Source organism: Desmodus rotundus, chromosome 3, assembly GCF_022682495.2.
Source record: "Desmodus rotundus isolate HL8 chromosome 3, HLdesRot8A.1, whole genome shotgun sequence".
Lineage (NCBI taxonomy): Eukaryota > Metazoa > Chordata > Mammalia > Chiroptera > Phyllostomidae > Desmodus > Desmodus rotundus.
In genome coordinates, this window is record NC_071389.1 from 11,474,237 (window position 1) to 11,500,513 (window position 26,277).

At 52.2% G+C, this 26,277-nt stretch overlaps 1 protein-coding gene and 1 long non-coding RNA gene across 3 annotated transcripts in view; one reads left to right on the forward strand and one right to left on the reverse strand.

The window, feature by feature from the left end:
- The window catches only part of TMCO4 (transmembrane and coiled-coil domains 4), a 77,590-nt gene extending 53,697 nt beyond the window's left edge, over positions 1 to 23,893 (reverse strand). Inside the window, exons 1-9 of one of the 2 annotated variants that reach the window (XM_053921800.2) lie at positions 23,697 to 23,893; positions 21,167 to 21,236; positions 18,627 to 18,700; positions 17,318 to 17,515; positions 14,845 to 14,997; positions 13,173 to 13,266; positions 12,623 to 12,800; positions 5,626 to 5,800; positions 4,871 to 4,898 (exon numbers count right to left, since the gene is read on the reverse strand). In XM_053921800.2, coding sequence (XP_053777775.1) covers positions 4,871 to 4,898; positions 5,626 to 5,800; positions 12,623 to 12,792 — 373 coding nt within the window. In that variant the 5' untranslated portion in view covers positions 12,793 to 12,800; positions 13,173 to 13,266; positions 14,845 to 14,997; ... (2 more) ...; positions 21,167 to 21,236; positions 23,697 to 23,893. The remainder of the gene's footprint in view (positions 1 to 4,870; positions 4,899 to 5,625; positions 5,801 to 12,622; positions 12,801 to 13,172; positions 13,267 to 14,844; positions 14,998 to 17,317; positions 17,516 to 18,626; positions 18,701 to 21,166; positions 21,237 to 23,696) is intronic. The other variant, XM_053921801.1, reaches the window with a different exon arrangement.
- A 6-nt stretch (positions 23,894 to 23,899) lies between these two features.
- Positions 23,900 to 26,277, forward strand: part of LOC123479156 (uncharacterized) — a 35,634-nt gene continuing 33,256 nt past the window's right edge. Inside the window, exon 1 of the long non-coding RNA XR_006654693.2 lies at positions 23,900 to 24,322. This is a non-coding gene — a long non-coding RNA (uncharacterized lncRNA). The remainder of the gene's footprint in view (positions 24,323 to 26,277) is intronic.

Here is a 26,277-nt window from a genome sequence, read left to right on the forward strand (position 1 = left end):
GAGATTACATCTGGCCCTTCAAAGGCAACCTCGAGGCTCATGTGGCCCCCGGTGAAAATGAGTTTGACACCCCTGCTCTACCGGTTCTAAGGGCTGCTCAGGTCCCGCCCAGTCTAGTACCTGGGCCAGTACTTTTGGAAACCCACCTGAAGGACCAAGGAGCTGGTCTCCTGAGGTCCCTTCCAGCACAGAGAGCTGAGGGTCAGCCTCAGAGTGCCTGTTCCCCGTCAGAGGGAGGAATTTTCAAAAGTTCAAGGTCAAATGGAGTGGAAACATCCCAACAGCAGCCTCTACACCACCATCTTTAGACAACCCTGGGAGACAGGAGTCTGCGAGATAGGAGTCACGGTGTACTTGAATCCAGATGTGGCGTCTTGAGAGGAAGGTGACCTCTCCAGTGGGGCCTCCAGTGGGAGGTCACAGGGGAGCTGGTGAAAGTGCAGATCCCTCGGCCCCGTGTGCAGATGATCTGGTGTGGGGCACAGGAATCTGTATGTGTAGCAACTTGAAGCAGGGGGTCCAACTCTCAGAAACCCAGCTGTGCGCCAACAGGTCTGAGGTCTGGGTGCACTTGTGCCTGGGAGGCAGGGTGTGATCGAGACGACCCCTGTGTCCCCTCTGCCGGGAAGGAAAACCAGCATCCTTGGCGCTCCTACTGAGTGCCAGGCATCATCACTCAAGGAGCCTGCATCTGTGGTTGCCAAGCCTCCCAACGGTACTGGGAAGCTGGCCGTGCGATGCCCCGTGTTGCAGATGGGGAGGAACAGTGCAGAGAGGCTAAGGAACTTTCTAAGTCCCACAGATGAGACAGTGGTGGAGCCTGGAGCTGCGCGCTGCTAAGACAGGTCAGGGACCCTGTGCCTCTCCTCTCCCTAGGGTCCGAGGACACACCTCTCAGGCTGTAGTCACACAGCTGCTTACCTGGCCCACTCTACTACCATCCATGATTCACCGACTTCTCTAATTACATATTCGTATGTGTAGTATTTAGAATATTTATCCCAATTTTCACCCTAAGTTAAATTTTTTTTTCATAGAAAGAAACCACACCTCACTCCCATCACCCTGGCTGCCGCTGGGCAATGGGTTTGGGCTTCTACGTGGAGGTTCAGGGTCTGCACTTTGTGAGGGGCAGTGTGGTGGAGGGTGGGGAACTTTAGGACGGGCCCCCTCACGGGCCAGAAGTTGAACTCAGATTGTTTCCGGCATGATCCTGCCTTTTCTCTTCCTGGCTTATTTTGGGGGGACAGTTTCATGACCAGGGTCATGGGGGTGGTCATGGGAGCAGAGGGGCCACTTCTGAGGTTCCCCTCCAGCTCTCCCCTCTAGGATGCTGGCAAGATGGGCTGTGCCTCTGGCCCCAGCCACACGGGGCACCCACTCTGCCTCCCAGCCTCACCACTCCCTCTCTACGTCAGCTGTGAGGGCGAGGGCTTTATCCATTTCCCCCCATGTGGGAAGCACAACAGCAGCTGAGAGTGGGCTCTGGAATCACACTGCCTGGGTTTGAATCTTGACCCCCTTACTTTCTAGCTTTGTGACCTGGGGCAGGTTACTTCCTGCTCTGTGCTGTATTTTCCTGTTTCGTAAAATGGGGACAGTAATACTATCCACCTCCCAGGGTTGCTGAGGAGTTTAAAAGAATTAGAATAAAGTTCTGAGCTCAGGGCCTGCACATAGTAGGCATGCAATGAATATCAGCTATGGTTAAAATTGCGCCTGGAGCCCAGCACAGGGCCTGGCGCATGCAGTGGGTGCTCAGTTCTCATCTGCGGAATGAATGAAGCAGCCGTTTTTAATGCTGATTCCAAGTTGTGTGACTCTTTAGGATGCTGGTGGAGAACCCAGCAACCAGCGACAAAGTTTGCATCTCACCACGACCAAAGACCAGTATCTCGAACCCTTCTTCTTCATCGTGGAGGCAGGGCTTGCAATTCAGTAACAAAGACCAGGTCAGAAAGTAGGGCCAAGTGGGTGGCAGAGGTTGCTGGCCCCATGCGGCGCGCCCCTCCTCAGGTCCCACGGCCTGGAGTTGATGCCATCTTTGGCTTCGGAGGACAGGGGACAAAATCCGTGATTCAGTTTAAGTTTCCTGGGCACCAGCGCGGAGTTCCCAGTGAGACTCACTTTGCCTTAAGTGGAAGTTTTAAACTCTGAAATGTAGTCCTGGGCTACTTAACCTTCTGAGCCTAATGTCCTTCTCCTGTAGGTGGGGAATAACGGGACCTACTTAGCGGTTGATCCGAGGATTCTATACTCTGCAATAATTCACTAGCTTTGTACAGGACCTCGAAGAGCAGCTAGAATACCTGTAAAGATTACCAAGTACAAATAAACCAGCCCCACCTGAGATGGCACCGGTTCTCAAACCAGGGCTGTTTTTTGCAACAGCTACACCCCCACCCTTCCTCCACCCTGGCCCCCCGCCACCCAGAGGACATTTGAAAGCATGTGGAGACATTTTTGGCTGTCACAACTTAGGAAGTGCTTCTGGTGTCTACTGAGTAGAGGTCAGGGATGCTCCCAAACACCCAACAAGCACAGGGTGGCCCCACGACAAAGAATGATCCAGCCCCAAGTGTCAGTCATGCCAAGGTGGCAAAACCTGGTGCAGGGTTAGCTCGGGTTCAGGTTAACCCTCAACACACAAGAGATGCATTTTTGCAGGTGTGTGGGCAGAGCTTCGTGGGCGGTCACAGGACGAGGAGAAGAAAATGATTAACACACGCGTATGAAGAATTCCACCCAGCTGCCCAGAGGGCCTTGTTTTGGGACTAAGATCCTAGTACTGTCGGTAAAGGCCAGCCTTCCAGGAGGTTCTGAGAAATGCAGCTTTTCATGTTGATTTCCTGACTAATCGCCTCACCTCACGCCCAGGAGAAACCCAGCAGCACAGACAGCCAGCCTCCGCCTCTGCTGTGCAGTTTAACCCTCAAGTTCAGACAAACCTCCCTGTTAGTATGTAAACTCGTTCTCTAAAGAAAGGCCACCCATCCATCCTTCTGTCCATCCATTCTTCTTCCATCCTGCCATCCCTCCATCCATCCAACACTAAATGCCCACCACGTGCCCATCAGTGTTGCAGAGCTGAGAGACGATGGCGAACAATCCAGAGAAGGCCCTGCCCTCACGGAGCCTGTGGGGACGGGAGTGAGCAAGTAGTCCACTTGACACCGACCTTCGCTGCACCAGTCCAAGGCCCCTGGGGGATGCCTCAGACTGTGGATCGCACCGCACCCTATAAATGCTATGTTTTTCCTTTACATATATACCTGTGATGAAGGCTGATTTATAGATTTAGCAGAGTTAGAGATCACCAGTAACTAACAGTAAACGGACAACTACAACAACATACTGTACTAACAGTTAGGTGAGTGTGGTCTCTCACTCTGACCGATGACCTGAGACGACTATCATGTGACTAAGGGGACGGGGCAGGGACACGCTGGGCAAAAAGAGGATTCACATCTCAGGCCAGACAGAGCAGGACTTCAAGATTTCATGACACCACGTAGAACGGCCTGCAATTTAAACCTTGTGAGTTGTTTATTTCTGGCATTTTCCATTTAATATTTTCAAACTGTGGTGGGCCACGGGTAACTGAAACCACAGAAAGCTAAACTGCAGCTAAGGGAGGGGGGGCTACTCTAACTAAGTTAAAGATCTCAAGGTGAGGTCAGCCTGTACGATGTCCTGGTAAGAGCAATGCAGAGGAGAGGAAAGGGAGGAGGAGGAGAAAGCATGGAAGACGAAGGTGGAGGCTGGAGTGATGCAGCCACAAGCCAAGGACACTCGGAGCTGTCGGCCGCTAAAAGAGGTACGAAGGATTCTCGCCTGTAGCCCTGCGGAGGGAGCAAGACCCTGCTGACACCTTACTTTCAGGCTTTCGGCTTCCAGAACTATGAGAGAATCAGTTTCTTTTGGTTTCAGCTTCCCTGTATATGGTAATTTGTGTTGACAGCCCTAGGGCACGAATGTAGTGAAACCCTGTGCTGCCACTTCCTGAGCAATCGTGGGCAAATTGCTTAACTTCTTGGAGCGGACTTTCTCGTCCATAACACGGACCACTGGGATCCATCTCATTAACCCAGTCGACAGATGTCTGCTGAGTGTTTACTGTGTGCAGGTGCTGGAAGTACACGTGGTGAAGATAACCGGGCAGGGTTCCGCCGCGGAGCCCACGGTCTGGAGGGGAAGCCAGTTACCACGAATGCAACAGGCGGGAGGCCAGGAAGGCTTCCCCTGGGAAGTGACGACTGAGCGGAGGGTTGAGGGAGAGGCAGGGAGTAGCTGGGCGAGTGGAGCAGTATGTTCTCCCGCCAGGGGAGGGGCCTGCGCAAAGACACTGGGTGCCAGAAGCAGGGTGCACTCCACGTGGGAAGAGGGGAGGGGCTGTGGTGAGAGATGAGGAGGGGGAGGGGCCAGCCCATCAGGAAGGGCCACCTTCCTCCAGCAGGAGTGGTGGTGGGTACAGGCTGGGAGGCAGCATTGTCACACCTGCGTCTGGAAAGGGTGGTCCGAGCTGCAGGGTGGAGGACAAATTGCTGGCCAGAGTGGTGGCAGGAAGACCTGGGAGGAGACCCCTGCTGTCATCCAGGAGGGGGTTGGGGGTGGCCTAGGCCAGGATGGTGGGTGGAGATGGGGAAGGGCCAGATCAAGAGCTACTTAGAAGGTTAAAACCTCAGGGCATTACAGGAATAAACGAGGTAACCGCTAAGAAGCGCCACACAGCGCTTGGTGCAAAGGAAGTGCACACTGACTTCCTGACTACGTGGGGTTCCCTTTCCTTCCTTGCAAGGAAAAGACCAGGCAACCAGGCCCCAGGTGAAGACAAGAGCCCACAGTTTACAGAACTTAGAAATCAACTCACCATCCTTGAGTGAGAAGCTCAGCAGGTCCTGGGGAAAAGTGACAGGGATTGGCAGTAAGTTGATATGTAGTCAGCCCGCTCATTGGACAAATATTTATTGACTCTTACTAAGTGGGAGAACCAGACGGACAACCCCTCTGCCTTATACTCCACTGGTGAGTCAGACAAATAAGTCAGCAAATGAACGAATGTGTGAGAATTTCCGGGAGTGAAACGACGGAGGGGAAGGGCTGTTTTAAATCTGTTCTCGAGTCACAGCTGCCTGTTGCACTGCGCACAGAGCAGGTGTGTGACTAGCCCAAGGGCACACAGCAGAGCTGCTGCTTCTGACAAAAGGCACCACAGCACGGCACTCAGGAGCAGGGGCTCTGGAGTCAGACTGCCGAGGTTCAAATCCAGGCTCAGCCCCTTGTCGGCTGCATGACCTGGAACGAGTTACTTAACCTCACTGTGCCTGGGTTTCCCCCTCTACAAAACGGAATGCTCCTGCTACCAACCTCATAAAGTTGCTTTGAGAATTAAAGGAGTTAATATTTGTAAAGGTACTCATACTAAGCACTGCTTAAGTAATAACTTAAATCAATAGTAAATGTTCAATAATGAGGATGTAACTTAGCTATGATCATCATCACCAGATGATATTTGGATGAAATGTTTTATCTTTCCACTACCCCACTTAGAAGCAACGTTCAGACTGACTAAGGAAATGCTTTGTCCTGCCTCCCCTGGCAGCTACCGCCCAGGGGTGGGTGTACCTGAGAGATCACCAATGGGTCCTCCTTCAAGATGGGGTCCTTCATTAAAATCTGAGCAAACACGTCAGCTCCTTCGCCTCCCACGCCACTGGCAAAGGCATTCATGGTTGGCAAGACAGCTTCGGACAACTCCAGCCACTTCACCAGGCCTGCCACAAACTCCGTGCAGAAGGAGCTGAAAGACAGACACAACTGAGATTCCGAAGCTTCCAGACTGTGCACCTCACAAGGCCACTGGGCAGTTCAGCGTGGATGTGTTCACGCATGTGAACAGCCAACACATAAGAAACCATGGTGACTGCGGTCCGTGGAATCCAGAGGAGCCAAAACCCAATTTTAGGTGGCGGGGATTTTAGCTTCTTCCCCCAGCGAACCTTTGACCGAAAAGGCTGATAAACCAGAGGCGATGAGCAGCCCCTGACCACGTGCCCTGGGCCCAGCCTGAGCCAGGGCTGTGCCTGGGCCGAGGGATCAAAGAGGAGTGAGATGCAGCCTCTGAGGGGAAGCTCCCAGCGGGTGGATACGGGGATGTGACCAACAGATCCTGGTGGTGTGTGTTGTGCTAGGCCAAGGGCAGGGATCGAGCCCTGGTGAGTGCAGAGAGGGAGCCCCAGATGGGTCTGCGGAGGTGAGAGCAGCGACTAGAAAAGGCTTCCAGCAGAAGGAGGTTGCTGCTGTTGGCAGTCCCCGAGGGCGTGTTTTCTCGGGAAAAGTCAGCCACGCGGCAGCAGATAAAGTGCAGAGGAGTCTGTCCACCCTCCGTGGCCACTGCCACCGTGGGGTCTCCACAGTGGGCATTTGAGTCCCACAGAAGTCCCTGGGTGGGTGGTGGCTGGGACGCCGTAGGGAAGAGGGAGCCCCAGCAGCTGAGAGACAGCTGCAGCAAGTGCATGGCATTTGGGGGACAGCAGCAGCATCCACATCAGGTGTTGACTCGAAGTCACCACTCGTGGCAGTGAGGGCAGTAAGCAGAGTGAGAGGTGGGCAGGGGGACGTGGGGCAGGGGAGTCAGCTAGGAGCCCAAAGCAAAGGCTGAGACCTAGGGGTCAGGATTATCTCCAAACCCAGCACCCCGTCTGCCTCCACCACGCTGCCCTGGCGTTCCCTGTACTGGGTTCTGCACCCCCAGTTCTGGCCAGACTGGGGTAGGATCAGGCCTCCCAGAAACAAGCAGAGCTCCTTGGGGATGGCAGCGACATCAGGAGGCTCCCTGCTTGTACCACCTGGTCCTGGCCCCCAGGGATCCCAGGCAGCCCACCCCTCCCAGTCCTGAGAGCTGGGGCCTCCGAAGCCCGAGTGGAGAGATCTCTGCAGGCCGGGTCCCTGATAGGAGCGGGGAAAAGCTCAGGTTCAATCCTGGCCCCACTGTTAGGGTCCAGGTCCTCAGGAGGCAGCTCTGAAATGATTATGAGGATCCTCTTGGGATCAGCGCTTGTGGGAGGGCAGGGAGGGTGCAGGACTGGGCAGGGGGAGCAGTGGGGGGGTGCGCCGTCTCTACTGAGGCCTCAGGCAGCCATGCAGGGAGTGCTGAAGGCAGGTGACCCTTTGGAGTTGCCCTCACGAGGCAGGAGGGCTGGGCCTTTATGCAGCCACATCAGCTGGTCACAGCCCTCTCAGCAGCTGGAGGAAAGTCTTTTATTCTTAAAGAGGCGCGTCAGCAATGCAGCATGTTGCAAAAGGAACTTGACCTCTCTGTGCCTCAGTTTCCTTATCTGCAAGTGAGTTTAAGAGAGCAACTTCTCTGTTGGAGGTTAAATGAGACGATACCTAGGAAGCACCCAGAGCAGGGCTCGGCACGTAGTAGCTGTTCACCTCATGTTAGCTGGCGCCATTGCTTTTATTATGGGATGGCCAAGGGAGGCTGTGGGGAACAGGGTGCGGAGTGAGGCCCCCGAGTCCCCTGGGGTGTCCCCCTCGCGTCTTTTCTTCATCTCTCTCAGCTTCATGGTTTTCTGCTGTAAAGTGCAGTTGACACCAGGCCTGCCTCAGGTTGGCTGGAGAGATTAAATGACACAGTAACAGAGCCTGGCACCTGATAACCCTCAGTACATGTTAGCTACTGCTACTCCAGCTACGATAACTTACTTTGCTGCCACTACTGGGGTCACCCCGGGATGGTGTGCGGGGGTGTGCAGGGGGCGGGGGAGGACTACGTGGACTGAACAGTACTTAGGAATAAACTTCCCTGCCGAGAGGGCGCAGGGCTGAGGGTGGCAGCGTGGCCTGGCCCTGTGTCCATGAAGAAGGTCTGGGAGGCAGAGAAGCATCTCATAACAAGAAGGGAGGGGTCAGGAGCACACACTCTGGTTCAAATCCCAGCTCTGCCTCTAGCTGTGGGATCTTGGACAAGTTACCTAAGCTGTCTGTGCCTCGGTTTCTTTATCTGTAAAACAGAGGCGATACTGATGAAACCTATTTCGTAGGGGTGTTGAAAGGATTAACTAAGCTAGCATTTGTCGTGTGCTTATCATAATACTTGGCACGTACAAAGCACTATGTGTGTGTTTCTTTAAATGAACGAGTAAATTAATATTTCGTATATATGGAAAGCGGCGGTGCAGCAATCTATCAAATAACAAACGGCATTTTTGATGGGCGGGGCCTCGGTAACTGCTTCTAAAGTGGTGGGAGGTCTAGTCGAGATCCATGAAAATCAACAGCAGCAGTGACAAAGAACGACAACCACGGAGCAACTGTCCCTCAGTCCCCATGCTAAGCGCTTTGTACACACGGCCTGTTCGCTTCCCATCACACCCCCATGAGGGAGGGGGTACTATTTTTACCCCTTCTAGGTATAAGGACACCCAGACCCGGAGGGGTTAAGTGTCAGCTCCAGGGTTGAAGACCACAAGTCTGACTCGGAGGTCATCCTTACCCACGGAGAGACCGCAGATTACGTTCCTGGGCACTCGCCACATGCCGGGCCTTGACAAAGCAGGCGCATCAAACACCCTCTTTCATCCTTACAGAGCCTTGCAGGTGGAGCCCCCGCTGCAGAGATTAAATGCCTCCTCAAGGGTATCCCTGATGGGAAGGGCAGAGCTTCCCCTGGAGCCCAGAGACCCTGACTGTGGCCGAGCTCTCCCGGCTCCCCAGGGGGCTGCACACCTCCCGGGCGGCTACACCGGCCTGCAGCCTGCGCTTGTAGATTAAGTTTCACCGAACAGTCACACCCAGTCCTTTACTTACGGTCTCGGGCAGCTTTAGGCTACAACAACAAAGCTGAGGGGCTGGGACAGAGACCTCACGGCCTGCAAGCTAAAATACCCCATCCTCTACAGTAAACACAGCGCCCTGCTCTACCCACGCATACCTCCACGTTTAATGAATAGAATTAATCGTAGAAAACAGCGTCTGTGACGTTTACAGCACGGGGAAGAAATAAGTACAGGGGTACCTCGGTACTCATCGTTAATTCGTTCCGGAACTCGTGACGAGTGGTGAAACCGATGAGTACCGAACAAGGAAACACTTCTCTTTCAGGGCAGTGTCTGGATCCACACCAGTCCTAGCGAGCGCGACGAGTCCTGAGCAAGCGCCGAGTGCCGAAACATTTTTTTTCTCGTCAAAACGTGACGAGTACAGGGTTTGGCAAGTTCTGAAGCCAACGAGTACCGAGGTATGACTGTATCTTAAAGGCTTGCTTTTATGTCCCAAGTGGACAAAAGTGGCCACAGAGTGTTCGCTTTGCTTTGCTTTTTTTTTAAATCCTTGCCTGAGGATACATTTATTGATTCTAGAGAGAGAGAGAAAGGAAGAGAGAGAGAAACATCAATCAGTTGCCTCCTGCCTGCAACCCAATGGGAGAACCAAACCTGCAACCTAGGTTTGTGCCCTGACCAGGAATCGAACCCAGAACCTTTTGGTACACCAACCAACTGAGCCACACTGCCCAAGGCCACAGAGTGTTTTCTTATGATTACTGAAACCAAGAGCATATCTAGGCTGTAAAAAAAAAAATTGAGGCTGTGTGTAAAATGTGTTTTGGGCCAAGGAAAACCAAGACCAACCACGTGGAAAGAGTTGGCATACCGAATCAGAAACTTTCCGGAAGGAATGCCGCAGGGCAAAGGCTTCCAGATCCATGTGCTTAGAACAATACTTGATGTGTGCCTGAGAGGGGCACAGAGGACAATAACTTGCTTCCCTAGGTGCCCCGCACAAGGGGTGCCCAGCACAGGCCTGGCACAGTGCCCAGGTTCACAAAGCTCTTCCCTACCTATGTATCAGCTTACCAGTTAGGGGTTTACCAGGTCAGGGGAAGCTTCCAGAAAGATGGAGTCTTCCTAGATAGGGCACTGGGATTGTCCAGAACAGGGAGAGAGTTGAACGCTCGCAGGAGATAGGACTCTGGCTTGCTTAGGAACAGAATATCCAGTGAGATATATTCCAATCTCCAGGTAGAGTACATGACTCCGTTATTAATAATGAGAATATCCAGTATTTGTTTGGTAGCAGCTCCACGCCAGCTCTGCGGGGTCCGTCAGCACATTCCCTCCTCACGAGCACCCTCTCTAGCGGATGCTGTTTCTCTGCAGCAGTAATTCCCCAGCCCCTTCTCCCTGGCCAGCAGAACCCATCTCTCATGATGGAGGTTAAAAATGGCAAGTGCCTTTATTTTTTTCCCAGCCCCCTTTGCAGATGAGGCTTGGGCAAGTGACTGGCTCTAGCCAAAAGGGGAAGCCTTCTTGGCCTAGTCTGGGAAAGCTTTCCTCCCTGATGAGAGAGACTTGAGGGGAATCCCTGCCCTACTCCTTGTGCCTTGGGCCTTTTCCTGTGAGGATGTGATTTGTGGAGCTGCAGCAGCCATCATGTGACCAGGTGGCAAAGGCGAAGAGAACTGCAGAGAAGCCAATCCAAAGGCTTTTTGAGGCCCTGAATCAAGCCTGGAACTCCCTACCTTTTGATTTCCTGTTAAGTGAGAAAAAAGAAATCTATTGTGACGTGCAGCTCCAAACACCCTGACTAGCAGGAGTAAGCTCAGTGTTGTCTCCGTTTTACAGATGAGGAAGCTGGAGCAAATAAAACAAGCCACAGAGCTAGCAAGTAACCATTTACTGAGTGCCATTTACTGTGCCATTTACTGAGCACCTACTATGTGCCAGGCACTGTGCTGGGGGCTTTACCTACATTATCTCATTTACTTCTCCCCCCACTTATTGAGATATAAGTGTTATATATATATATATATATATATATATATGTATGTCACTGTGTAAGTTTAACTTATATTAATATATGCAAACCAGCATAATGGTTTAACTTACATATATTGTGAAGTGGTTACCATAGTAACTTTAGTTAGCATCCAGCATCTCAGATAAATACAATAAAAAGAGAAAGCAACAAATCGTTTCCCTTGGGATGAGAACGCATAGGACTGACTCTTAACCACTTTCATGTCTGTTGTGTGGCAGTGTTGATTACACTCACGCCGCACCTTACATCCCCAGCACTTACTTGTCTTGTACAAGAGCTTGTACCTTTTGACCACCTTTCTCCAATCATTTCATTCCTGTTGTCCCCCTGCAAGGGTGGGTCTTATTAGCCCGCCCTCAGATGAAGAGACTGATGCTTAGGGAAATTAAATAACCTGCACACCGTCTACCATCACATGTACCTGGAAAGCGGCAGAGGATTTGAACACAGATCCGAGTCCAAAGCCCATGGAATGTTTCCTGGGCTAATAAAGCCAGCATGTATCTACCACCTCTTGTCGTGAACCTCACCCTGTGTCTTTGCTACGCTAAGCTGGGTGTAAGGCACTGGGACTCAGAGGTGAATGAGGCAGCTCCTGCTCTCCAGGAGCTCAAACTGCCGGGGTGGTGGGTGTGGGGAGAGATCCAGTGCAGCCTGGGGTCATGGTGATGTGTCACAGGTAGAGAAACACCCTGGTCTGACAGTGGGGAAGGTCAGGGAAGGCTCCCCGGAGGTGACCCCCAAGGAGATGAATACACTCAAGTGTTGGGTCCAGTGGGAGAGACAAAATAAAAGACAAAACAATACAACCAAACAAAAACACCCAGCTAAGACCCAAGGCATGGGGAAATTTACTCATGGGGGAGGTTTGGGGGGTGGGATCTTGAAAACCCTGCTGATGTAAAAACTTCCTGTCATCTCCTGTCCCCCAACCTGCTGTTCCCCACCTCAGTAATGATATCTCTGTCCTCCTAGGTGCCCTCTCCACCTGGACCTTTGGGGATAGTTAGTTCCTCCCTCTGCCCGTACAACATCCAGCCCGTTCCCAAGTCAACCCCGTTCTCCCTGAGAAAGGTTTGTCTCACCCGTGCCCTCCACCTCTTGGTCACTGTCCTGGTCTCCCAGGTGACTCCATCAGCCTCCTCACTGGCCTCCTCCTGCCTCTAAACTCTTTTCCCATAGAATCCTCGAAGCCCTTAAAGGCCAAAACCCAAGCTTTGAACAACTCTCTATTAGAACTTTAAATATACATTTAAATGCACGTGTTCGACAGTGACAATGGCAGATATTAACATGTTCATTAAACTTGTCATTCTTTTGCTCCTGTGATACCCCATCTGTTGCTATTATATTCAGTCATTTAGGTACCGCCCCACCCTACCAGACCTTGCTCTTCTTTGTTTCACCTACAGGGTCTTGTCATATACCCAGCACATACTAGGAGTTCAACAAACGCATGTCACATGAATGAATAAATATCTTATCCCCGTATTAGACTGTGTCCTACCTGAGGGCAGGGATACTGTCTGCCTTGTTCACCTTCTTCATGGATCCTTCCATATACTTCAAATGGTGCCTGGCGCACAGTAGGTGCTCAGAAAATGCTGGGTGAAGGTGTGAGTGAGTGAGTGCTGAACGAGATGTCCTATTCCCCTGGCAGGCTGTGAGCTCCTTAAAGGCAAGGACAATGACTCCCTTCTTTCTGTAGTGCCCCAAACACCTGGCAGGCCGCTGGGGCGGTCCCTAATGGTCTCCCTGAAGAAGTATGACCTTCCTGCTATGAGACAAAAGCACTCACCTTTGCTCAGGTTCTGGAAACAGCTGGGACAGGGATATGCCGCAGAGGGCAGCATAGGCAAAGCGGTTGGCCTCGGACAACTCCCGGCCCAGGGGCTGCCGTGGCTCCCCCTCCATGGCCGGCTCGGCCACCTGATGCAGCCTGAGGCTTGATCTGTCCCGTGCGGCCATTGCCAATGCTGCAGGAAAAAAAGCCCAGTGAGCGAGAAATGCGTCCAGGGGTTAGGCAGAGGTCACTTAAATGGGACACAAAAATTCAAGCATAAGAGAAAAGATTGATAAATTAGCTATCTTAAAATTAAGAACTTCTATTCATCATCTTTAAGAGAGTGAAAACTTATACCAAACACTAGTAGGAGATATTTTCAATATGCATTTCAAGAAAGGATTTGTACCAGAGTATATAAACAATGCCTTTAAGCCATAAAGAAGAAGAAAGGATGCAACTTTTAACACAGACAAAATAGCCCTGGCTGGTGTAGCTCAGTTGGCTGGAGCATTGTCCCATACACTGAAAGGTTACTGGTTCAATTCCTGGTCAGGGCACATACCTAGGTTGTGGGTTCAGTCCCCCGTTGGGGTGTGAACAGGAGGCAACTGATTGATGTTTCTCTTTCACATTGATGTTTCTCTCTCTCCCTCTTTCTAAAAAAAAAAAAAAATCTTAAAAATAATAGGCAAAATAAGTACTTCATAAAAGATAACCAATGGCCAATAAGCATGTGCAAAAATGTTCAACATCATTAGTCATCAGAGAAATAGAAATTCCAACCCCAATGAGACATTACTCCTCACCCATAAGAATGGCTAAAATAAAAGACCGACAATACCAAGTGTTGATGAGGGTAAGAGACAAATAGAATATTGCATTGCTATTTCCCCTTCTTGCTCCTTCCCTTCCCTTCTCTCTAAAATCAATAAGCATGTTCTCGGGTAAGGATAAAAATGCCCCAATGGGATACTACCATTCACCTGTCCGAATTGTTAAAACTAAAAAGACTGACCAAGTGCTGGTGAGAATAAGGAGCAAATGAAACTTTCATACACTGTTGATGAGCATGTTAACTACCATTTGGAAAAGGATTTGACATTATCCATTTAGGCTAAGCATATATTCTTCTCTTTGCCCCAGTAATTTCACTCCTGATAATGAGGGCTTCCGTCCACCAAAAGACGCGTACTCGAATGCTCATAGAAGCTTCATTCATAACACTCCCAAACAGCAAACAACCCACATGCTCGCTCACAGGAGAACGGATGGACTGCACCATATTCAAACCGTGGACTATAACACGATGAACAAGAATGAAGTCTGGCTAATAACAGCAACATGAGTGAATCCCATAGACACAATGGGAAGCTGACAGCCATTCATGAGGATACATTCTGTGGGGTTATGTTTACATGAACTTGAAGAACAGATCAAACCAATCTGGGGTGATAGCGGTCAGAAGAGAGGTTACCTGCGGGAGGGAATACTGGCTCAGAAGGGGCACAGAAAGCTTCTGGTGGCAGCAATGTCCTATATCTTGACCCACGTGGTAATTATATGGGTACAAGTATATTTAAAAAGTCATTCAGCCGTATACTTAAGATTTGTGCACTCTATGTATGTTCTACTTCAGTGAAAGTAAGGAAGGAGAGAAGAAAGGAAAGGTGCCCAGTGCAGCCAGGGTTTGGACAATGGGAGGGAAGAGACGGGGCGGGAGGGGATGCCGCCGCCAGGGGCCACGCACTGCAGGCTACGTTCTCCCAGCTAAGGGCTGAGACTTAGCTGCAAGGCCACAGCCATGCGAGGAGCTGCGAGGTCATGCGGGACCTCTCCGTACTATTATTTTTACAACTGCCTGTAGTCTATACTTATTTAAAAATAAAAACTAAAAAAAAAAAAAAAGAAAGAAAGAAAAGAAAAAGCACTGTGATGTCTTTACAGGATTTGAAAGACCTTGTCTTAAGGTCTGAGCAACTAAAAACAGAAATTCACCTCCTCCCCAAACTAAGCAGTTAGTTAATTGAATAAACCCATATTGGCACCTACTATGTGCCAGGCACTGTCCCACATGCTGGGGACACACGGTGACTAAGACAGACACCAACCCTCCATCACAGAGCTATGTTCTAGTGGGACAGACAGACAATATGTAAACTCGTAATATCTAAAATAAGACCATCTTAAATAATGGCGAGGGTTTTGAAGGAAAAGAAACCTTGAATAATACTTACCCAGATTTCCAGAACAACTGTGGGCCTCCCGTCGGAGTCTGAAAACAGGCTGCCAGCGTCCAGATGGCTCTAGGGAAATATGCAAATTGCCCTGGAGGAGCAAACCAGAAAAACCAGCCCGTGGGTCCACAGGGTGTGGGATCTGCAGGAGGCCTGTGGATGCCCAGGCGCAGGAAGCCTTGCCCCACAGGTCCCTGAGCCTGGGATCCTTTCTCAGAGAGCAGCAGGCAGCTACCAGCCACTGAGCACAGCCCTGGACTCTGCTTGAACCGTCTGTTCTAACTCCTCGGACCCTGAGCTGTGGTTGCTGCGCCTGCTCCTTGGTTAGCCTGGTCATGGAGGGCGGGCACCCCATCTCCTCCATCCCGGTGCGCAGCCCTTGCCTGCCACAGAGTGCTCAAAAATGTTATCAAATGAATGAATGAACTAGTTTGGGGGCTTAAGCAAGAGCTAGACTTTCCTGGTTATTTCTCTCCTGTTCTTACCCTCCCATTGGGCATTGGATGAGGAACAGAGATAGAACAAGGGCCACGTGTCTGGAATTACCCGGGGATGGACTAGAGCGCCAACCCCAGGGTCCCCAAAGCGTCAAGTAACCTGAACTTCATCCTCATGGCCCTTTTCCACGCCAAAGAGCTAGAATACTATTTTCTGCCTCTTTAAGCCTCCGCAGGGTTTTTAATGTTCGCCTTCCGGGGGGCGCGAGAACGTGCCCGTACCATGCCTACAACCTGACAGACTGCAGCTACCAGTCCAGCCACGTTAAAAAGCTGCACAGAAGAAAAATGGCCGGAAGAATAGCGTCCACAATTATTTCTGAAAGATGAGAGGCCAGAGACTTTTCTGCATTCCCCGAGTGTTCTGTCATAACCACGTACTGCTTTTGAACTTGGGAGCAAGCTATTTTGTTTATGTGCCTGTCCATAGTGAGGGGACTGTTGGGACTTGCCTCAGGTTGGTGGCGGTGGCTGTCTTCAAAGGCAGGGGGGAGGGTTGATTATAGGTGATTTTAATTTTTTTCTTCCCCATTGCTGTTTTATGAATTTTTAAGAATGAGTATGTATTGATTTTAACATTAGAAAATAGATGTGATTTTAAATTATAATGTGATGTGCTGTCTCACGCTGGCTGGAGAGAAGTAGCTCCATGCATTTCTTTCAACTCCGCAGTCCGATGACGCCGGCGGCCTGAAATGGGCCACGGCAAGAGTATTTACACCACAGAGACTGGCAAGTGCTACAAATGAGGGATTCTATTTTCCAGAGGGACGGCTAAGAGCATGCTGCCGGATACGCAGCACAATTCCAGTTATGTTTCTGAAAACTGTTTCAGATGATCACAAGGAAGCACATTAACATGTTAATGATCAGCGTTTCTCAGCGGTGGGGCTGTGAGGCTAGAAGTAACTGGTTTTTGTTCTTTCTATTTTTCTATGTTTTTAAACATTTTCTGTCATGAGCTTCTTGGTGCTTTTATAACAGAAAAATAATTTTAATTAAAAACAACAATTCTGCCCTTGAACCCTTACAGGGGGAGGGTCTCATCTCAGAAAGCCCTGGCCCTGTGTGGACCAGCCGAGCCTCACAGGGTGGAGGTCACAGTTAAGTCCCATTCCTCTGCCAACAGGTCCTGTCGTCAACAACATGGACAAGGGCTGGCGTGACAGACAGGAGTCTCCAGCTCTCCGTGATGGTGGGATGGAGGTGCCCATGGTTCCAACTCTGTAAACTGTCACGTCAGACAGGCTGGGCTCCAAACTATTCCAGCTGCAGAGTGCAGTGGCAGCTGTGGGCAAAGGGCATGTGCCACCTGAACTGTGTATACTGGTTCTCAGGCGCCTCCACCTCTTGGTCTGAGCAGGGATCAGGATCCAGTCCAAAGCTGAACTGGATTCTCAGGTGCGTCTGAGGAGCCAGGCTGATGCCAAGAGAGAGTGCTGGGTTCCCGCAGAGAGTAAAGGCCCGGCTGGTCCCGGCCCCTGGTGCTCTGCCCTTGGGCTTGGGGGGGTGCCTCCTGTGCGCAGAGCTCATCCAGCAGCACCCGGGGCTCAGGAGGTCACTGAGGGATGGGGCAGCCCCCAGCTCCCAGGGGTCTCCTGGGGGTCTTGTTCCTGCCCAGGCACTGTAAGGATGCCAAGGCCTGCACTTCACCCAGAAGGGCCCAGACTCTCAGGGACACAACAGGGACAGAGTGAGGAGAATGGGGCGAGCACTGACCCGTGGCTAGACTGCAAAGACCAGCTATGGGCTAGACAGGGGTCATTCTCTAGTAGGACCTCAGTTGGATGCTCTGCGATTATGACTTTTGTCCAGCTGGTCACATCACCTGTCACCAGAGAAAATGCCGGCTGCGTTATTTTTGTCAGTGGTGGGGGCAGCAGGGGGGGGGGAGGCACAGACAGTTGTTCTGCACACATCTGTCCTCAGCCTGCAAGAGCCCACAGTAGGTGCCCAGGCAGGATTGGGCCACTCACAGCATAAACAGCACGTGGGGTTTCTTCTCGGGGAGATAAGAAATTCCAAAGTCAGCACCAAGGAGAAAATCAAAGATGGTCACTGTTGCCCTTGAAAATCCTTTAAATCACCCTTAGAACTCCATCACCTGGGCCCTTAGTCCATCACATGCAAGAACAAATTTCATTTGCTTTGCTTACATGGCAGCCAGTGGTGGCCTTTAACAATAAAAACAAACGAACAAGAAACAAACAAAAACCTTGAAGTAGCCAGGGAAGGCCAAGGTCAAATCCAATGCACCTATGAGTGCATGTGTGGTGTTTGTTCTCCTTCTCTCCCTTTTCCTCTTTTCTGGTTAACTAGTCACAGGTGCACTTTTAAATAAGTCCGCAGTACAGTAAAACGAGCGTTACTACTGGAGAGATGGCTATAGTGCCTCAGGAAGGCTAAGAACTAATCGTCTAATTGTTCTTGCGCCAAGAATGAAAAGCATCTGGCTGAAGGAATCCTTTATAATAATAGAACTCAGCACTGTTTTCAGGCCAGAAATGCTGAAGACTGTAGATCAAAGTTCTCACACACACACACACACAATCTCGAGAAGGTCCCAGAAGGGAGGATTCTAGCAGGCCCAATATACTGCCCCCTTCCCCTCTGATTTGGGAGAGAAACCCACTCATTCTCTATCTCTATCTGGAAGTTAAGTTGGAAGCCAGTGGTGAATGCAGCATCTCAGCAGATCTCCATGGCAACAGATCCAACAGAGAAGGGGGTGGGGTTGGGACACTCCCACTATAGACTGGAAGGAAAAAGGAATGTTGGCACAGAAAGTTCCCGCCCCAACCCGACTTCAGCAGCTTGGAGGATGGGTGAGGTGGGTGCAGGCAACAGGGTGCCATTGGGGCGGACACCCAGGCGCTGAAGCATTTTGTCCGGATTTACTGTTGTGCCTGCCTCCCCGACTCACCCCCTTGTACCAGCTGCCATCACCTCTCTGGCAGGGGCCTTCTCTCGGGCCTCTGATTTCATTCTGCCCTTGCCCCTACCTACCTACCACACAGCCCCAGACCGCTCCATTCTAAACTGAAGTCAGATCATGTCCCTCCTCTGCTCCAAACCTCCAAGGACTCCCTCCTCACCAGTCACAGTCCTTACAATGGCACCTCGGCCAGATGCAATATGCGCTCCTCCTCTCCTCCCCTTCACTCATTCTGTCCAGCCCCACCCCCTGGGGCACTCCAGGCACATTCGCACCTCAAGACCTTTGCCTGGCTGTTCCCTCTGCTGGGAATCCTCTCCCCCCAGATAACCATTGGCCAACTCCCTTACCTCTCTGGGGTCTGTGCTCAAATCTCACAGCGCGATGAAAAGGCAGGTCAGGCCCGTCCCACACATGCTTGGGGCTGGTGGAAAAACGAGATGTTAGTCTGCAGACAGGTGGGAGCTAGTGAGATTCATCGAATTTGGCGGTTTTCAAATTGTGTTAGATATCTTTCTGGCCCCTTCCGGATATCCACTAGTCCAAAGAAAAGCAGCGTGAGCCTCAGGGCTAACACCCAGGCACACGTTTCAATTGCACAGCACTTTTCCCGTGACCTTGCCCTTCATTTCTGAGGGCCTCTCTGTCTCTGTCTGCATAATGCAGATAATGGCACCTGTGCAATGGGACTATTGGGAGAATATTAGATGACGTATACAAAGCGGTGGCACATGACTGCCATTTACGAAGCATTTGCTGTTAGGACTTTCAATTTAAAATTTTAATTCTGATAGAATATGCATAGCACACAATTCCCTGTCTCAACCGTTTTTAAGTGTGCAGTTCAGTAGTGTAAGGCACATTCACACTGTTGTGCAAGCGATCTTCAGACCTGTCCAACTTGCAAATCGGAAACTCCATACCCAACAGCAACTCCCCATCCCCCTCCCTCAGCCATGGTTACCAGCACTCTACTTCCTGTTTCTGGGATTTTGACTGAGTCTGTGACCAGTTAACCGGAAAAAAGGGAAAGAGAAAGAGAACACCACACACGCACGTCAAATTTGACCTTGGCCTTCCCTGGCTACTCCAAGTTTTTTGTTTGTTTGTTTGTTGTTCGTTTGTTTTTATTGTTAAAGGCCACCACTGGCTGCCATGTAAGCAAAGCAAATGAAATTTATTCTTCCGTGTGATGGACTAAGGGCCCAGGTGAAGGAGTTCTAAGGGTGATTTAAAGGATTTTCAAGGACAACAGTGACCATCTTTGACTTTCTCCTTGGAGCTGCCTTTGGAATTTCTCATCTCCCCGAGAAGAAACCCCACGTGCTGTTTATGCTGTGAGTGGCCCAATCCTGCCTGGGCACCTACTGTGGGCGCTTGCAGGCTGAGGACAGATGTGTGCAGAACAACTGTGTCCCCCCTCCCCCCGCCGCCCCCACCACTGACAAAAATAACGTAGCCAGCGTTTTCTCTGGTGACGGGTAATGTGACCAGCTGGACAAAAGTCACAATTGCAGAGCATCCAACCAAGGTCCTACTAGAGAATGACCCCTGTCTAGCCCATAGCTGGTCTTTGCAGTCTAGCCACGGGTCAGTGCTTGCCCAGCTCTCCTCACTCTGTCCCTGTTGTGTCCCTGAGAGTCTGGGCCCTTCTGGGTGAAGTGCAGGCCTTGGCGTCCTTACAGTGCCTGGGCAGGAACAAGACCCCCAGGAGACCCCGGGAGCTCCTGAGCCCCGGGTGCTGCTGGATGAGCTCTGTGCACAGGAGGACCCCTGCCCCAGCCCTGAGGGCAGAGCATCAGGGGCCAGGACCAGCAGGGCCTTTACTCTCTGCAGGAACCCAGCACTCTCTCTTGGCATCAGCCTGGCTCCTCAGACGCACCTGAGACTCCAGTTCAGCTTTGGACTGGATCCTGATCCCTGCTCAGACCAAGGGGTGGAGGCGCCTGAGGACCAGTATACACAGTTCAGGTGGCACATGCCCTTTGCCCACAGCTGCCACTGCACTCTGCAGCTGGAATAGTTTGGAGCCCAGCCTGTCTGACGTGACAGTTTACAGAGTTGGAACCATGGGCACCTCCATCCCACCATCACGGAGAGCTGGAGACTCCTGTCTGTCACGCCAGCCCTTGTCCATGTTGTTGACGACGAGGCCCACGTGACTTCAAACCCAGGTTCTTTCCCACTTCCCTAAAGGGGCTCAGGGATGGCCATGAGCCTGCCTGGTTTTGTCCAGCTAATGTGCGCTTGCCACCTCTGAAGCACCCCACGCTGTGTCTGGGCCACCCCAACTCCTCTCGGGTTCGCTACTGGTTGCTCCTGTGCCTGTGCCCGTGACGGGCTGGGTCAGGGTGGGAGTGGATGATGCTCGGACATCAGTGCCCCCACCCCCTGGCTCCCCAGCAGAGCTCCCTCGGTACTCCTTTGGGTCTAAAACGGCAGTTACCACCACTTCCCCCTCCCACCCGAGACTGCTGACTGCTCTCCAGAATCTGCCCCCACCGGATGATGGATTACAGGCTTGTTGGTGGTCTGTCTCCCTCGCTAGGGAAAGCTCCACGCGGCCATTGGCTTTTGTATCATGTTCCTGGACGTGCCTGGCAGAGCAGGTGAAAGAATGAGTGAATGAACACCGACCCCCCACAGCTAAGAAATGACTTCAGCATTACTTTTTGACGAAGGACCATACAGTTTTATATAAAGTGGGGTCCCCACATTTGCTCAAGAGCTACCCCCACAAGTAGATTTCATGAATGAGCACCCCTCCAAGTGAAATTGGACCAATCCCTGAGGGCCTGGAGGTTTCGGTCCAGGTGGTGTACAGGGTACAGGCAGAAATTATTCCCAGTGATAAGTGTATAATTCCACCTGAGCTAAACTTCCCATGTACCTGGGATGCCATGTGGCCTGGGGCACTGGTCTAGTTTGAGCTCGGATCTGAAGGATGAGGAGGTGTTAACCTAGGAAAAGCGAGATGAGGCAGGATGAGTGGCCTGGAAGAGCATGTGCAAAGGCCCTGGGGCAGGAGGAGCCATGTGCCTCAAGCACAGAGGGCTATGGGCAGAGTGGTCTGAGGTAGGCTGAAGGAGTAGGCCGGGCATGCGTGGGGCCCAGACTGTGTAGGGCCTTGTGGTCCATGATAAGTTTTTTGTTCTTTATCGCAAGAAAATGGGAAGCCACAGCAGGGTTTACACAGAAAGGGTACAATCAGATTGGAGGGTAGCTAAGTGGAAAGCGGGTTGGATTCCCCCCTTCCAGCCTCCTTCTGCCCGCTGTATATATCCAAGGCAGTGGAACCCCCACCTCATCGGCAGCCCCAGTTTATAACATACAGTAGTCTCCTCAGGTCCCACATGTGCAGGCCCGGGTGGCTGATGCAGCCGCTGTAGCTTGGTGGTCCCAGGGCAGGGAGAGAGGGTTTGAGGCCGATGAGAAATTCTGCGGGCCCTGACCTTGATAAGCTCCCAGGCTGAGCTATGGCACCGAGTCAGTCATCTCCGCCCCTCTGAACACTCCTGGGCCTTAAGCCAAAAAGCAGAAGGGCTCCTGGAGTGGCAGGCACTGCACAGGGCTCTTTGAGGCTCCAGCCCCTTGCATCCTCATGACAACCTTGGACACAGGGAGTTTACAGATGAGGGCATTTGAGGAGGCTGCAAAGCCAGGACCTGAACCCGCGTCTGTCTGGGGCTGCACGCGTGCCGCCCGGGCTGGAAAGGCTGAAACACTGACTGCGATAGGGGCATTCTGTTTGTGGAGTCGGGCAGGGAGCCTCCGTCTGGGCGCCTGGAACTCAGCCACCCCAGCGCTGCCTCTTTTGTCTCTTCACAGAGAGCAGTAACAGGTTATCACTGCGGTTCCTAGCGGCTCCAAAGCAACCCGCCCGAGCTCACGCCCACTTTGACAAGGCCTCTGACGGAGGCCGCACTTGGGGCCATGCTTTATCATTTGTGAAGCATTTTCACATAGTTTCACCAACTCTATGAAGTGTCGCGACACCCCCCCCCCCCCATAAGAAAACAGAGGCCCAGAGAGGTGCGGTGACGAGATCACACAGCTAGGAAGTGGCAGTTGCAGGTTTCCAGGCTCTGAGGTTAGTTTAGGACTTCCTCTGGACCACTCCCTATCCACCTAGCACCCCCCCCACCCCAAATCCCTGGGGGGTGGGGTGAAAGCTCAGGCTGGCAGAGCATCTCCAACAAGCGAGAACCAAAGGCTCAGAGGGCTGGAGGCTGTGAGGTTCAGTCTCTGTCCTCTTGACCTACTTCATAGGTTGGGAAGATTCCAGTGGTCTCTCCTCCCTGCCCAGCCTGTCCCACCCCCATGCGCCCAGCCGAACGCAGAGTTCTATCCCACTCTCTGGAGTGTACTCCTGGAGGGCAGTGCTTGTTCACCGCTCTGTCCTCAGTGCCTAACATGCACACACCGGCACACGGAAGGTGCTCGGTAAGTACTTGTCGAGTGAACAAATGGATGCCCCTAAAGCTTACAGGGGTTTCGTGCTTCTGCAGCGAAAGAAACACCAGGTGGGGTAGGGAACAGAGAATGAACCTGTGCACTCCTACTTTGTGATAGCAGCGTCCAGGCCAAGACCCTGGCTCTGGCCTGACTGTGCCCCAACTGCCTGGGTGACCCCAGGGCAGGGCAGAGAAGGACACTGTGACAGCCTACTCCGCGCCAGGCACTGGGTCAGGCTGCGGGGTAGGGTAACCCAGGTTCTTATCCTCCTGTTCTCCTTCCTTGCCCTGTGGTCTTCAGGAAGTCATCCATTTCTCTGAGCCTGTTTTCTTAGCTGTAAAACCCACTCGAAACTCAGTAGCAGTAATTCCCCCCTAACAACAGCAGCTGGGCGAGGAGACATGGCCAGCCTGTAACACGAGGGTCTGGGCTTTTCTCCAGAGGTTATTCCCCAACCACCTCGGTTTGGGTGTCTGCTGTGAGCTCAGAGGCCACAGGGGCAAGGAAAGCAGGGGCGACGGCTGCCCGAGGCCTTCCTCACCAGTACCTGGTGTGGTGCGCAGGGAGGCTGCGTGGGACCAGGTGAAGCCCAGTGAACCCGTGTGTGTGACCTTGAGCAAGTCCCTTCTCCTGGGACCAGAGCAGCGGGCTCATTTATCAAGGGAGACACTGGGTGATCTCTAAGGATTCGGAGCTCCGACCTGGGAAGCAGGAGATAACCCCTGCGCTCTGCCCCGCCTCAGTTTCCCCAGCTACCTCCCCGCGTGATTTCTAAGGGCTCTTCCGGCTCGGAAAGAAAACAAGCAACAACCAGGCCGCCTCGTCTCAAGCAGCAGTCAGCGCTGGGGAAGCGCGCGGCCACTCCCGGTGGGTCCCGCGCCCACGAGCGGCGGAGGGCGCGGTGGGGGGCAAAGGGCTCTCAGGGTGGCGGCGGGGAGTGGCCCCGGCGGGAGCTGGCCCCTTACCTGGACGCTAAGGCGGCAGCGGCGCGAAGGCGAAGTTGGCTCCTCCCGCCCGGCTCCTCCCCCGCCCAGGCCGGTGCCACCGCCTGCCCTGGGCCGCCCGCCCCGGGCGCGCCTGGCCCCGCCGCCCGGCGGACGTGCGTCGGGACAGCGGGGCCTTCCGGGCAAAGCTCGCGAGCAGCGAGTCCCCACCCGGCTCGTCCCGCCGCCACCCCGCGGCAGGGGGGCCGGCTCAGGAAGTGACGGGCCTGTCCCGCGCGAAACTCGGGTTGTGGGTGTATTTGCCCTGCAGGAAGCTGCGCAGGGCAGGGCGCGAGGGAAGGCCGAGCAAGGTTGGCTTTGCAAGAAAGTGCCCGCGACGCGTCCCGGCCGGTAGTGGAAGGACGAACAGCAACTTGGATGGAAATCTTACAAAGTAAATTAGGAAAAAATCAAAGAACCAGCCACAGAAACACCCTTGCCGCGTGTACAGAGACCCTGTTGAAGTTTACAGAGTGTTGAGATATCCATGCGCAGTCTGATTTTTCTTTCAGTTTCTCTAACGCTAACTAACTTTGGTTCAGTCGCAGGACCTTCGCATTTGAGGTGCCTGTGCCTGGCACTCTGCCACCACAACTTCCTCTTCCTGGGTATGTTTCCAGCTTGACATCGCGCTGGCATCTGTGAGTCTTCCCTAACCACCCAGCAGACTCAGTCACTGAACAAATGTTTACTGAGCACCTACTATGTGTCAGGTACTGTTCCAAGTGCAGGGGAATCATACCAGGCTTCCAGTCTGTTCTACTTGATCATAGTATTTCACACTCTTTGGTATTACTTTGGCCGTTTTGTTTGCAGTTTATTATCTGCCATCCCCACTAGAATTAAAAAGCCTGGAGAATGGGAGTCTTGGCTGCCTTGTCCTCAGCTGTCTGTCCAGCCCCAGGGGCTGTGCCAGGCACTTCTTAGGTGCTCAGAGTCATTTAATGAACTCATGAATGGGCCTTATTCCCCTAACAACCCTATACATTCTTATCACACTCATTCCACAGGATAGGAGACTGAGGCTTAGGTCTGGCCAGGCAGAAGCCACAGAGCTAATGAGTGCCAGAGTGGGGACATGGGTCACCGCGGCCACAAAGGCTGCTGCTCTTTCAGTGAAGACAGCTCACGGCCCTGAGTGGAGGAGACAGTGGACGGGGTCAGAGACCAGCTGTCAGTGCAGAGTCTGTGAGTCATGCGTGCCTCCAGAGAGTGCTCTGGGCCTTTGCCTGCTCATCTCCACGCTGGCCAATCAGGACCAAGAATAGCCTCTCTGCCTACTGAGGTCACATGTGTCAACAGTGTGCACCTTTTAGGGGCAGAGGGAGTTATAGCTGAGCATGTGGGTCTTGTCAAGATAGAATATTAGTAGCCACGTGGAAGTGACACCAACAGAAAGCCTCCAGCCAGCCCTCCTCTCGATGTCTGGAGGCCCCTCCCAGCCAGACTGGCTGTGAGGGACCAGGCAACATCGTGCATGTGTCTCCGCTCTGCCCTGTGTCTGGTTCGGTTTGAGATCCTGTGATGAACACTCTGGACTCTGGACATTGGATCCAGTTACAGCCACTGCCCACCCCGCACCCCATCACCTCACTGAAGAGCACACAGACCTCATCCATAACCAAGGCTGTGGTGGGAAAGGCGGGGAAAACAGGGTTTCCTCTCCAGTGTACACCTTTACACCTTTTGAGGTTTGGTGTTGGACTTTGAAGAGTTTACCTTCCTCAACTGTACAAGGGGATCATTATGGCCCCCACAAGGGCTGTCGTGAGGGGTAAATGGGAATATACAGCTGAAGGGCTTTGTGCAGGGGCTGGCACGTGGGACGTGCTCGGGAAAAATTAACTGCCCTCAGTCTTGGTGAAAGGCACTTCTACTGAGATGTCTTCTGTCAGCTTCTCCTAAAGGAGTGTTTAGGGGGTTGTACTAGAAGGAGAAGCCGTTTCATAACCATTAACTAATTCAACCAGAATTTATTGAATAGCGGGTGAGGTTCTAGGCATTGCAGATACAGCGGGGGAAAGGCTGATCTTGGGCAGAAGTCACCAAGTGCAGCTAATAAAAATGCAGGACACCCGGTTACATTTGATTTTCAGGTATACAACAAAGAAATAGCTTTTCAGTAGGAGTATGTGCTAATATTGCCCAGAACGTAGTTATACTAAAGAATTGTTCATTGTATATCTGAAATGCAAATATAACTTGGTGTTCTATATTTTGTCTGGCAACCCCCCTGGGGCCCCACCCCCAGATTCTGATTCTGCTGGTCTCGGGTTAGGCCAGGCATAGGTATCATTCAGAAGCTCACCAGGTATTCTAATGTGTGCCCAGCATCAGGAACCACTGACGGAGGGCCTGTCTGTGGATTTTATTCTGTGTGAGATAATGAGTGGTGGAGGGTTTGAGGCAGTGATGTGACATGATCTCATGGTTTTTTTTTTTTTTTAAGATTTTATTTATTTTTAGAGAGGGCAAGGGAAGGAGAAAGAGAGGGAGAAAAAGAAGCATCCATGTGTGGTTGCCTCTCGTGTGCCCCCTACTGGGGACCTGGCCTGGCCAGCAA